The sequence below is a fragment of the Cynoglossus semilaevis genome, chromosome 18 (genome assembly GCF_000523025.1).
Source record: "Cynoglossus semilaevis isolate Cse_v1.0 chromosome 18, Cse_v1.0, whole genome shotgun sequence".
Taxonomy (NCBI): domain Eukaryota; kingdom Metazoa; phylum Chordata; class Actinopteri; order Pleuronectiformes; family Cynoglossidae; genus Cynoglossus; species Cynoglossus semilaevis.
In genome coordinates, this window is record NC_024324.1 from 408,704 (window position 1) to 421,474 (window position 12,771).

At 46.9% G+C, this 12,771-nt stretch overlaps 2 protein-coding genes and 1 long non-coding RNA gene across 3 annotated transcripts in view; 1 reads left to right on the forward strand and 2 right to left on the reverse strand.

The window, feature by feature from the left end:
* ints3 (integrator complex subunit 3) overlaps positions 1-2,071 on the reverse strand; it is a 29,083-nt gene extending 27,012 nt beyond the window's left edge. Inside the window, exons 1-7 of the mRNA XM_008330815.3 lie at positions 1,749-2,071; positions 1,006-1,089; positions 773-856; positions 568-681; positions 391-475; positions 239-305; positions 16-157 (exon numbers count right to left, since the gene is read on the reverse strand). Of these exons, the coding sequence (XP_008329037.1) occupies positions 16-157; positions 239-305; positions 391-475; positions 568-681; positions 773-856; positions 1,006-1,089; positions 1,749-1,832 (660 nt within the window). The 5' untranslated portion in view covers positions 1,833-2,071. The remainder of the gene's footprint in view (positions 1-15; positions 158-238; positions 306-390; positions 476-567; positions 682-772; positions 857-1,005; positions 1,090-1,748) is intronic.
* Positions 2,072-2,921: 850 nt separating this feature from the next.
* The window catches only part of npr1a (natriuretic peptide receptor 1a), a 19,965-nt gene continuing 10,115 nt past the window's right edge, over positions 2,922-12,771 (reverse strand). Inside the window, exons 6-22 of the mRNA XM_008330816.3 lie at positions 8,908-9,002; positions 8,696-8,831; positions 8,503-8,587; positions 7,812-7,932; positions 7,655-7,729; positions 7,501-7,578; positions 7,314-7,418; positions 6,438-6,509; positions 5,909-6,068; positions 5,650-5,805; positions 5,406-5,574; positions 4,869-5,015; positions 4,669-4,792; positions 4,317-4,385; positions 3,860-4,034; positions 3,147-3,245; positions 2,922-3,064 (exon numbers count right to left, since the gene is read on the reverse strand). Of these exons, the coding sequence (XP_008329038.1) occupies positions 2,922-3,064; positions 3,147-3,245; positions 3,860-4,034; positions 4,317-4,385; positions 4,669-4,792; positions 4,869-5,015; positions 5,406-5,574; positions 5,650-5,805; positions 5,909-6,068; positions 6,438-6,509; positions 7,314-7,418; positions 7,501-7,578; positions 7,655-7,729; positions 7,812-7,932; positions 8,503-8,587; positions 8,696-8,831; positions 8,908-9,002 (2,009 nt within the window). The remainder of the gene's footprint in view (positions 3,065-3,146; positions 3,246-3,859; positions 4,035-4,316; positions 4,386-4,668; positions 4,793-4,868; positions 5,016-5,405; positions 5,575-5,649; positions 5,806-5,908; positions 6,069-6,437; positions 6,510-7,313; positions 7,419-7,500; positions 7,579-7,654; positions 7,730-7,811; positions 7,933-8,502; positions 8,588-8,695; positions 8,832-8,907; positions 9,003-12,771) is intronic.
* Positions 9,899-12,764, forward strand: LOC103393748 (uncharacterized). Its single transcript, XR_523044.3, has 4 exons — positions 9,899-9,995; positions 11,848-11,966; positions 12,342-12,408; positions 12,514-12,764. It is a non-coding gene; the product is annotated as an uncharacterized LOC103393748 (long non-coding RNA).

Sequence of the window (12,771 nt, forward strand, 5' to 3'; positions counted from 1 at the left end):
CCACCTCCTCCTCACCTTCTCCCTGAGCATGCTGATGCAGAAGTCCACCTCCTTCTGACGCAGAGGCAGCAGGTTTGGAGCTCCGTGGTCCACGATGAGGCGCAGGTAGGAGTAGACGGACATGGCGATCAACATCCCACTCTTCAACACCCACTCCCTGCAGAAGGAAAACACACTGTGTGTCACCAACACACACACACACACACACACCCTCACCACAACACACACACACACATACTTCTGCTCCAGCAGGATGTCCAGAACATTCTCAGCCAACCACAGGTTCTTGGTGGAGATATCGCCACCTGGAGGACAGACACAGATGTGATCAGGTGGAGTCTGTGTGTGTGTGTGTGTGTGTGTGTGTGTGTGTGTGTGTGAGCTGCTGACCTGCGATCTGTTTCAGCAGCGTCATGACGACACCGTCTGCTCCCATCACTGCACTCTTCACCAGCTCCCGGACCAACCACACCATCTGTGAACACACACACACACACACACACACACGGTTATCAAACATGGTCCAAACACCTGGGTACCAGCGTGTGTGTGTGTGTGTGTGCGTGCCTGTGTTCTGGGGACGTCCTGCAGTTTGAGGAACTTCTCCATCAGGATCTGGTTGATCTTCACCAGGACCACGTTCATGCCGTCTCTGTTCAGCAGCGTCAGGTCTCTGTAACACTGCCCCCCCCACCAAGAAACACACAGTGATGTCAGAGTGATGTCACAGGAGGCCAGGTGAGGGTGAGGGTGTGGGTGGAGCAGGACTCACCCTCTGGGCCTGGGTGGGTTCAGTCAGGACCAGGGAGAACAGACCCAGACAGACCTCCTCGTGCTGCTGTGGACCTTTACACACCTGAGGAACAGGAAACAGGAAGTTGACCACCCTGACGGGTCACCCTGACGGGTCACCCTGACGGGTCACCCTGACGGAGTACTCGGGTGTAGCTGCAGTACTGAGACCTCAGCTGCTTTGAAGTACTGTGTACTGTGTGCGTTTCTCACGTTAGCAGTGAGGGCGTCGTTGGCCTCTCTCTCCGACAGTCCATTGGTCAGCGACTGGACGATTCCAACACAACGCTCCAACCTCTGGCCGACCAACAGGAAACACACGTTAGAGAGCGTTGATGACCGCGGTTCATAACACGGCTGCGTGTCTACGTTAGTGTCAGTGAAAAGAGTACAAACGGTTCCAAGGAAACGTGGAAAACCTGGTACAACACGTAGCACAAAGAGAGTCAGCAAGTGTGACGTCACAGGAGCCTCTGACCTACTACAGGTCAAAGCTGTAGCTAAAATAATACACATTCTCACCCACTGCTGGAGGCAGCAGGGAGTCAGTGACGTCACGACTGCAGGACAGTGAGATTCTTCAAAACATTTGAATAATTTGTTGTTCGTTCACCTGTCACTTCTCCACCCATCTGTTTACCTGGGTTAGCATGCTCGACTAACTGTGAAGTTGTCAGGATGGTTAAAACGTCACTTCAATGAGTGTTTGACGTCATAAAAATAACGTAGAGGGGGCTCTACGTCATTTTCACGCCACCTCACTTTGACCTAAAACCAGATTGCTTGATCATATTCATGTTCCCGGGCCGCTCGACTGCTACCGCTGGTGCTAACTAGCTTAGCTTGTCTTGGCTTCATGTTTCTGTTTCTAAACTAAAAGCCTTTCATTAACCGCGTACACAGCGCTCTCATCGGTCCCCGCGCTGCTCCGGGAGCCGCGTCCCGGCTCGGCCTACCTCCTCGAGCTCGTCTTTAGCGTCCAGCGGGGTGGACACCAGCAGGCGGCCCTGCGGCTTCGCCTTCACCGGTGCAGGCTCCATCTGCTCCCGCCGCGCCTCGCCGGGCCCCGCGGTGCAGAATATAGTCTCCGCTCAGGGCCAGGCGCGGTCGGGATGGTGTCGAGTGTTCGTGTCGGTGAACCGGGTTCTCCGGGAAAAGGTTGGATTCTGTTTATCGGGTGTTTTGACACTTATTTCAGAACAGTGGAGACTGTGGACTCCCGCTCTGAGCGAGCAGCACAGACACATAACAGACATCCGCACACTGAGTTGGTGGGGCGGGGCTAGAGAACGGCAGACCAATCAGTTCACAGATAAACCGGAGTGGCGTAAATCAGAACTAATGGAAGGAGAGCGGAGCCATTTGGCCGCGCCTTTCCTGCTCTGGCTGATTTACCGTGTAAACACAACCGCGGACGTAATCAATACTAATGAATAATAATGGTCTTTAAATTCTACAATTCATAAATTGTATGAATGATATGTGTAATATATATAATAGTATATAATACAAAACGTGTTTAACTTGTTGTTTCATATCGTTTTCCATCTCGTAAATGATTTCTTATTCAGATTTTAAACTATTTCTATTTATATAATTGAATGTGTTAATATGTTAAATTATTTTTTAAATATTCAATTATTTCATTTTTATATATTTTTATTTAAACCCTCTATTATATTTAAATTACTTTTGAAATGAGTTGTATTTTAACCTGATCACTTATCAACGAACTGAAGAAGCCTCGTGGACCAGAGGTGAAACCTGCAGGACTGAGAACCTACACGGACTGGATCACCTACAGCACGATCGTTCCCATTTGCCCTATTCTGTCAGCAGGGGGCAGTCACAGCACCATCAGGACTCGCACAGTGTTTGTACTTTGAACAAGTTTTGTTTTCTTACACAAAAACAGCTCAAAACAGAGACAAAAATAGTTTTACTGTGAATGAATATGAAAACGTGAAGATGAATGAGATTAAGATTATTATTAATACCAGAGTCACGACAACACGAACAAGGATCAGGAGAAACATTTACAAACTAATCTGAGTTCATTTCATTACTTATTTGTACTAGGTCTGGTTGGTAACTATGGTACGGTTCCTCCTGTCAGTGGCTGTCCTGTGTCAGTTGCTCTCCTCGTCCAGCAGCCAGTACGTCCTCATACAGCCTTTTCCTTTCACCTGGATCTCCCCTCGCAGCTCCAGGCTGAAGCTGCTGAACTCCTGTAGAACCTGAACCGTGGCCTCTGACACGTGAATCTTCAGAGCTGCAGAGGAAACACAAACAATCGCTAACTGACTGCAACCACCGGAGGCAGCAGAGGACACAATGGTTCACTCAAGTTTTACCTTCTCCGTTGGACTCCATGCGTGACGCTGTGTTGACTGTGTCTCCAAACAGACAGTACCTGGGCATCTTTAGTCCAACCACCCCAGCACACACTGGTCCTGAAAGACACACACACACACACACACAACTGTCAGTGCCATCTGCTGCAGCTCAGGATGCTACAGTGAACAAACCATCTCGCTAGGATAAAATCTCTGATTTTCTCTATGGACTTTGGTCTGAACTAAAATCTCTGCTTTTCTCCAAGGACTTTGGTCTGAACTAAAATCTCAGATTGTCTCCATGGACTTTGGACTGAACGAAAATCTCTGATTTTCTCTATGGACTTTGGTCTGAACTAAAATCTCAGCTTTTCTCCATGGACTTTGGACTGAACGAAAATCTCTGATTTTCTCCGCTGACCTTGGTCTGCACTAAAATCTCAGATTGTCTCCATGGACTTTGGACTGAACGAAAATCTCTGATTTTCTCCGCTGACCTTGGTCTGCACTAAAATCTCAGATTTTCTCCATGGACGTTGGTCTGAACTAAAATCTCAGATTTTCTCCATGGACGTTGGTCTGAACTAAAATCACTGATTTTCTCCATGGGGTTTGGTGTAGAAGAGAAGTAAAATTACAACGCGTCCAACATAATGTCAAACACGTGGAGGAAGTAGATCCTTTGAAGTCATTGGCTGATAACTGTCTTCAGAGGCTGAAGCCACACCCACCACTGTGAATGCCGATGCGCAGCAGCAACTGCTGATTGGGTCGGTGTCGGATCCTGAAGCTCTTGACGGCGTCCAGCAGGGCCAGAGACATCCTGGCCACCTCCCGACCGTGGAGCTTACCGTTCCTCACCGGCAGGCCCGACACCACCATGTAGGCGTCACCGATGGTTTCCACCTGGGGGTGGTGTTGTAAGAAAGAAGCATTAGCTGGAACAACATGAGCTGCGAATAGTGGAGGTAACGTTGAGACAAAATGTTTTTATTTGAGTTAAAAAAAAAAAAAAGTTTTTCTCATTGTTACCACCAGGTGTCACTGGACCTGACGAACATTTAAAAATCGTTCCCAGCACTAAATAGAATACAGAATTATCAAGGAGACACGCAAACGCAGTTCTGGAATCGACCACGAGGGGTCGACATGGTGACCTGCTACAGACCCTGCAGCTGTTAACGTTACCTTGTAGACGTCAAAGTTGTCAATGATGGCGTCAAAACAGGTGTAGAGATCGTTCAGCAACGTCACCACCTGCAGGCGGGAAACAGAAGTGCATCTTGGACTAAACGTCATTTGTCTTTAATGTAGAAATGGAGTGTGTTTTAATGGACGTGGCCCAACCCGTGGGTTGAAGGAGACACAGGGACAAACTGTCTCCGCAGGATCTGTACTACAAATCAGGACAGTCCCCACGACTTTAGCCAACCTCACAACACTGCGTACCTATGTCACTTCCTGTCCCGCTGCTCACCAACTTCCTGTTTGGTCCTGAGTTGTCATGACAACTGAGGAAAGTGTCGCAATAACTACTGACCTGCAGAGGCGTGCTCTCAGCGGAGAGCGCCGTGAAGCCGACGATGTCACTGAAGTAAATGGTGACAGAATCGAAGGCTTCAGCCTGAACCGTTTCACCGCGTTTGAGCTGCTCGGCCACAGAACTGAAACCCAGAAAGAACCGACTCAGAGTTCTGTACCATCAACATCACGGCAGTATTTTCACTGCACGCTCTTTACTGGGGCAGGATCTGGTACAGCAGCGCCTCCGCCTTCCGTTTCTCTTCGTGGTACGCCTGCGTTCTCTCCTCCACCAGCTCCTCCAGGTTGTTGGCGTACTGCTCCATACGAGACAGAAGGTTGTCCAGGATGTTGGAGCCATAACCTCTGAGGACGAAGAACAAGAGAGTTCAACAAGTTACACTTCACACCAGAGTCCATGGAGAAAATCAGAGAATTTAGTTCAGACCAAAGTCCATGGAGAAAATCAGAGAATTTAGTTCAGACCAAAGTCCATGGAGAAAATCAGAGAATTTAGTTCAGACCAAAGTCCATGGAGCAAATCAGAGATTTTAGCTCAGACCAAAGTCCATGGAGAAAATCAGAGAATTTAGTTCAGACCAAAGTCCATAGAGAAAATCAGAGATTTTAGTTGTTGGACCAGCAACATGTTGGTCTGTGAGAGTGAGTGGTGTCCAAATGGATCCTTGTTGAGAAATTCTGTCTAATGGCGATAGGTGGCAGCAGTGAGGTGGTGTCTCTCTCACACACACATACCTGTGTTGCTTCCTCAGCAGGATCTTGATGGTGTTAAAGTCCGGTCGTTCCCCCGGCTCCTCGCTCCAGCAGCGCTGCATCAGAACTCCCAGTTCCTCGCTGTGACTATGGAAACACAGGGAGGGGCGGAGGGGCGGGGCTCCTCCCTGAGACACCCCCTGGACAATCTCTGTGGGGGGGGAGGGGGGGGGATCATGAGGTTTCTATTGTTTTTTTTTTCCTTTGGTTCTGTGTGACCTCTGACCTTTGGGTGTAAGCGTCTGCGTGTCCAGGAAGTAGACTCCTCTCATCAGAGCCACTTCCTGCAGGATGATGCCGAAGCTGTAAATGTCTCCTTTCTGCGTCCCACCAGTAGGGGGACACTCTGTCCTCAGCAGCTCTGGAGACGTCCACAGTTTTCCTGAGAGGTCGAGGGCGGAGACAGAGCGCAGGGCAGTGATGACATCACCTAGTGGGCGGTGACTAAAGTGCAGGTGTGTGTGTGTGTGTGTGTGTGTTCATACGAGCGTAGTAAGCGTGTGTGTCCTCAGAGGTGCTGCCTCCGCGGAGACTCTGCAGACCGTAGTCAGTGATCTTCAGGACGAAGCGACTGTCCACCACACAGTTGGACGACTTCAGGTTCCCATGAGACACAATCACACTGTTGTGGAGGAAGGACATGCCCTCCACACACACACACACAGGATGTCACAGTACAAACCAGGGCCTCATCGTTGACCCGCTAACCTCTTCTGGTTCTGTCTCACGATCTCGACGACTTAGGTCAAATCAGAGCGTACTTGTCTCCTCACGTCACCTGTTGCTACAGTCGATGGTCAACAAGACCCCGGGGCGTCTAGTCTTGACCAACCCAGAAGGGGGCGCATGTACACTGGCTGCTAACTGCTGTGTTTACTGACGCCTGATTGGTCCTCAAACTGTTAGTCGCTTTGGATAAAAGCATCTGCTAAATGTGACGTGACGTGTTAGCTGTTCATGCTAACGTTTAGTCTGTGTGGATCAGTGTTTACTTCAGTCACTAGCCCCGCCCACCTTCACAATGTCATTGATGAGTGAGTATCTGAACATCCAATCCAGAGTGATGCTGTCGCTCTCCATCAGATCCTAGAACACACACACACACACACACACACACACACACACACACACACACACACAGATTAGGTTCAAAGCTCACTAATACATTAGTGTTATTTTTCAGGGCTAACTGGAAGCTAACGATTAAATGACTTTGTAACAGTGTTAGCACTAACTGTTAGCACTAACTGTTAGCACTAACAGTGTTAGCACTAACAGTGTTAGCCCTAACAGTGTTAGCACTAACAGTGTTAGCACTAACAGTGTTAGCGCTAACACTGTTAGCACTAACAGTGTTAGTTAACAGTGTTAGCTAACACTGTTAGCACTAACAGTGTTAGCTCTAACAGTGTTAGCACTAACAGTATTTGCACTAACAGTGTTAGCCCTAACAGTGTTAGCACTGACAGTGTTAGCACTAACTGTTAGCACTAGCTGTTAGCACTAACAGTGTTAGCCCTAACAGTGTTAGCACTGACAGTGTTAGCACTAACAGTGTTAGCTCATGTTAAACTTAAAACCCGATCCTTTGAGTCATTTTTGCCCACGTTTGTTCTATTGGTATGCAGTACTTCTGATTTGACAGCAGGGGTCCCCACCGAGGGTGGAGTCCTCCTAACTGTCAACTGTCTGAGGGTTGATAGCGCCTCTCCGTCCTCGTCCACCTACAGCTGGAGGACACGTGTCCCCCTGTTGCTAGGTTACCAGGCCAGCAGGTTGCTAGGTTACAGCTCTGACAGAGGAGGAGGAGGAGGAGGAGGAGGAGGAGGTCTGAAGGATGAAGATGTGAAAGATGAGTCAGTGAGAAGGTCGGAGATGAAGCTGCAGTACCTGCAGGCTGCCTCTGGGGCAGTACTCTGTGATGATGCACATGTTGGGTGGATCGATGCAGGCGCCGATGAACCGGGTCAGATGTTCGTTCTGGACGTCCCTCATCTACAGGAACACAGAGACTGAAACAGTTAGGAACCCGCTCCCGTGGACTGGTACCACTGGTACTGGAGGAGGACTTTCTCACATGTTTCAGCTCAAACAGAATGTTCCGGGTCAGTTCGATGCGTTTCTTCTTGATGTACTTGATGGCAGCCAGGTTCCCCTGCAGGAGACAGAAGACAGCAGAACTGAACCCCGTGACCCCTGACATCATCATCAGGGGGAGGAGTCTGACCCACCTTGTAGTACCCAGTCTTGGTGTAGATCTGGAAGTTTCCCTCCATGGTCATCAGGGAGCCATAGTTTGATCCTCTCTGTTCAGAGATTTGTCATCTGTAATCTCTTCTCAGAGTCAGTGTGTGTGTGTGTGTGTGTGTGTGTGTGTGTGTGTGGTACCAAGGACATGGTGAGTCTGCTGCAGGTCTTCTTCAGAACCTTTTCCAGGTTACTCATTTGGACGTCGTCCCAGGAAACCCTCCACAGCTGAGCCACCAGCTCACTCTCCAGCTTCAACTTCCTGGCCCCAGAAATTACACATATTTGTAATGTTGCAATCCACAGCCTCACCACTAGAGGGCTTTAATTAATACACATTAAAATAAGAACCCAGGCGACACCAGGTCATTGGTGAAAATATAAACAGTGGAGTTGAAGAATAAAAACATTAGAACAGCAGTGGATCAACAACTGTTGTTCCCACTGCTGCCTCCTGTGGTCAGGGTTGGCTCTGATTTTCTCCATGGACTTTGGTCTGAACTAAAATCTCTGATTTTCTCCATGGACTTTGGTCTGAACTAAAATCTCTGATTTTCTCCATGGACTTTGGTCTGAACTAAAATCTCTGATTTTCTCCATGGACTTTGGTCTGAACTAAAATCTCTGATTTTCTCCATGGACTTTGGTCTGAACTAAAATCTCTGATTTTCTCCATGGACTTTGGTCTGAACTAAAATCTCTGATTTTCTCCATGGACTTTGGTCTGAACTAAAATCACTGATTTTCTCTATGGACTTTGGTCTGAACTAAAATCTCTGATTTTCTCCATGAGGTTTGGTCTGTGGTGGATGTAGATAATGAAAAGTCTCACCTGTAGATAAAAACTGTAACTGTAACTATGATGATGAAGACAAAACACATCACTATGGCAACCAGCTGCTGCATGGACACTGTCCCTGTAAGAAGGACAGATCATGGACATTATAATAATTTCCCATAACATTCATATAGAAAATGGATGTGTGTGTGTGTGTGTGTGTGTGTGTGTGTGTGTTGGTACGTACGTGCCAGGCAGGCTGGTTTGTCGTTCTTAAAGCCACATTCTGGAACGTCAGGAGGTGGCGCTCCACCTGGCCACTGGAAGCTCCGCCCACTCTGCAGAACCAGCTGTTTGAGGCTGCTGTTGTACACACACACCACCTGAACCCAGACAGCACAGCTGTGACCTCACTGAGGCTGTGATGACACGTCATGACATCACCATCACCTGATTTACCTGGAACTCTCCGGAGTCCATGTCCGTCATGTCCCAGATGGCAAAGTCTGTCTGTCTGTCCCCAAGACTGTCCATCTCCACAGCACCCATCACTCCTGCACACACACACACACACACACACACACACACACATCATCATCATCATCTTCATCTTCATCATCCCTGATTCTGTTGTGACGCACACACACTCTTATTAACCACATCTGTGTGTGTGTGTGTGTGTGTGTGTGTGTGTGTCTATAAAAGCAACTAAATCTAATAAAGGGTCTGGATATGAGCAGTGAACACACACACACACACACACACACACACTGTTCTATTTCTTTTCTTTCCTGCTGCAGGAGGCCGACGCCTCCTCAGTGATGTCATCAGAGGTCAGAGGTCAAAGTGAAGTGATGAAAACAGAAAAATAAACCAAACCTGGAGCCAGACTCACTCCACCAACGGCACCTTAGCTTAGCTTAGCTTAGCTTAGCTTAGCTGACAAACACAGGAGAAACCATTGTTAGCTTAGCATAGCTAATGTCCTCCATGTCCTCTCTCCAGAAAACAGTCATATCAAAGTGGTTAAAGCCGTGGCTCCTGTGGAGTCTGTGTTTAATGCCGGTGTGCCCGTGGTGTGGCCTGTGGTTACCCGCGGGTTAGCCGCTGGTTAGCCGCTGGTTAGCTGCTGGTTAGCCACTGGTTAGCCGCTGGTTAGCCGCTGCGCCTGGGGTTAGCCGCTGGTTAGCCGCTGGTTAGCTGCTGGTTAGCTGCTGGTTAGCTGCTGGTTAGCTGCTGGTTAGCTGCTGGTTAGCCGCTGGTCGCCAGACAGGGAGGTTGATTTGTGGCTCAGAACCAACCTTTTAAATTATTTTCTCTGCTGTGTGACAGAAACGCTGAACAAAGAGAACGTTTGAAGAAGTCCTATGAATAAAACGGAAGAAAAAGCTTAGAGAAACAATTACTGAACGTATTTGACTGTATGTAGTAATAAAGTATGACTTGGTAGTTTGTACACTTCCGGTGGGCGGTCCTTATAAGGCCCTAAGTTCCCGGCATTTGTAATTAATTTAGCAGCTCACGGAGAACGCGGAGAAGAAAAGCAGGTGAGGAAATGAATATGTTAACGATGGTTTAGTCGCTTTACTAGTCAGTAAAGTTTGTTATAATAAACTGTGTCGTTTGATAACGTCGAATTAATTGAAGAAACTCCCTGACGTGAGTGACATGAACTGAAGTAGCCCAGCGGGCTAGCCTTCTGTGGCTAATTACAGCTCAATAAACCGAACATTAGCCACAGAGATGACGAGGAAACGAATGTGTTTAGTGTTGGCTTCACCTTGTTGTTGTGTTTTTAACTTAAATGAAACTCACCCAGTGAAATAAAGGGAAACGAATTAAAACATATCGTCATATATTTACCTTTGGATTCCGTTTTTACCACAAACGTCATAATATTACATATTAACTTCACTTTATTCGGTGAATATAAACATCAAATATGGAGCCTATTTCAACTAAATCTGTTGTTTTTGTAATTATTTTACTTTTTAAATGTATTTTTACATCTTTTATTTATTTATTTTTATATCAATATAAAGCGTGTTGTGGTTTTTTTTTAACCAGTGAAAGTGTTGCATAAATAAACTTGAATCACTTTGACCTTTTCTATTGACGACTTATAAAGAAAAGTCAGTGACTTCACACAGGGAGCAGGTTAAGGACATTTATTCAGACATTTCTGGTCACACTCGGCAGATTTAAACTCCTACAGTCGGGGTCAGGTCAGGGTCACAGCAGTGACCATAAATACGTCCACTTTTCTCTGTGTATTTTCTGTAAATGGACCCTCCTGTCATGTTGGTGTCCTCCATCAGTCAAGACAAACGCTGAAACAAACGTGACACCTCCTGGGTCGGGGTCTGTGACGGACACGTGGGTTTATGATGACGGACGAGGTTACCAATTTAAAACCATCTGTGTGTGCGTTGTTGGAGCGTTTTATTCTTTATGGCTGGATGTGTTTTATCGGTGGTTTTGGTGAGTCCTGCACTGTTTGCTGTCACAGTGAAATATCACTGCACTCTCTGCTGATTGCTGTGTGTGCTGCCTCCGTTCTATTCATAAAATGCAGTTCTGTGCTGCACTGTGACAAAGTAAAGTGGATTTAAAGGCTGCTGCAGGGTGTTGGTGCGGTGTTACAAGAACACACATGATTTTGTTCCTGGTAAAGCTGTTAAAAATATACGTCTTTTATAAAGTGAGCTGAATGGTTTAATATATGTGTGTGTGGGGTTGGGTGGGGGGGAGGGGGGTTTGGGAAGAATCTGACCTCACCACACATATATGGGAAAACTAACATTGGAACAGAGGGATCTACATTTGGAATCACCAGAGAAGAAAGAAAATAAAACATCAGGAATATTTGACTGGGAGTTCTGTCTAAGCAGGTGGAAAAGTAAACCCTGTTTTTGGTTTCAATGATTAACTGTGTCTTAATGTCTCCGTACACTTCAGTGTCAACTACATCTTTGTCACATTTGTCAGTTTCTGTGCAAACACTGATGATAAAATCCTTTCCAACAAAGGGCTGCAGACAAATCAAATCTGTTTCATTATCTGCCTGTGGCAGTAGGTGGCGCAGTAGGAGGGAACGGCAGCTGTTCGTTCATGACAATATACAGCAACCTGCAAAAAAAACCAAAAAACTCTTTGCCTTCGATTCCTGTTCAAAGAGAATGACATTAAAGCAGATGAAGCCCCAGAGCAGAGTCCTTCAGCCGAGCGCTCGTCTGTCGGACTTGAAAGTCATGTTTTTGTGCTGTTTTTGTTTCATGTTACAAACTTAGTGTGTTTGTTGCTGCCCCCTGGCTGAGGTTCTGTTCAATTTTAGTATCTGTGAAGCCAGGAGGGTTTTGTTTTTTGTTTAATGCCATGTCGTTGTCTTCTGACCTGCAGAGCCACCAGGTCCACCGTCCTCTCTGCCTCCTCTGAACATCCTGCTGTTTCTTTCCACAACAGGAGGATGTGATGCCAGGATGTGATGGCTGCGGTCAGGTCACTGCTGCGGCTGTAGTGTGAGTGTGGCTGTAGAAAGGCTCGGTGTCAGTGAGTTTCCTGCTTGTTATTATCGTCTCCATTCATCTGACGGTGACGTCCAGTGGAGTTTAGCACGACAGGAACTCCAGATGTTCATGAAGGAAAACAAACACATCTCAAAAAGTTAAATCATAAATAAGAATTGTTAGAATAAAACAGAAACATCACATTATTTGAAATCCATTTTTGAGCAAAGGTCAAAGAACCCGAAAAATATGATGTAAATTTTTCTAAAAAGGCTTCTACTTTGTAGTAACATTGTAGTACTACTGCTCTGAATATGAAATACAATGTTTATACGCAGTATTTCTGTCTTCACTCGTACTCTGTCTTCTTCTCTTCATGTCTTCTAGAACTGTGATCCTCCAGCATCAAACCCACCTTCTCACAGTGTCGTTTCTGCTGCAGTACCAGGAAACTGTGAGTTCATTTTCTTCACTCTGTACTGTGCACTACATGACCGTGTTGTTTTCCAGTTGAGTTACAAATGAAATTTTATTTTATTCTCCACGGTTTCTCTTCAAGACGACGCCTGGGGAAACCAGCCGTACTTCTCCACTTCTCCACTGCTCCACTTCTCCGTTCACGGGGGGAGGATGAAGCACCAGAGGAGAGAATCTGTTTCACAGCAGTTCCCTGGGCTCAAAGATAGATGGAGGGGATTTGCATAGGGTGGGGCGAGAGTGAGTGTAAGAGATATGAGAGGGAACAGGAGGACGAGGCAGAGAGAGATGTTACTGCTACGGTGCAGTGAAGGGAGGAGGAGGAGGAGGAGGAGGAGGA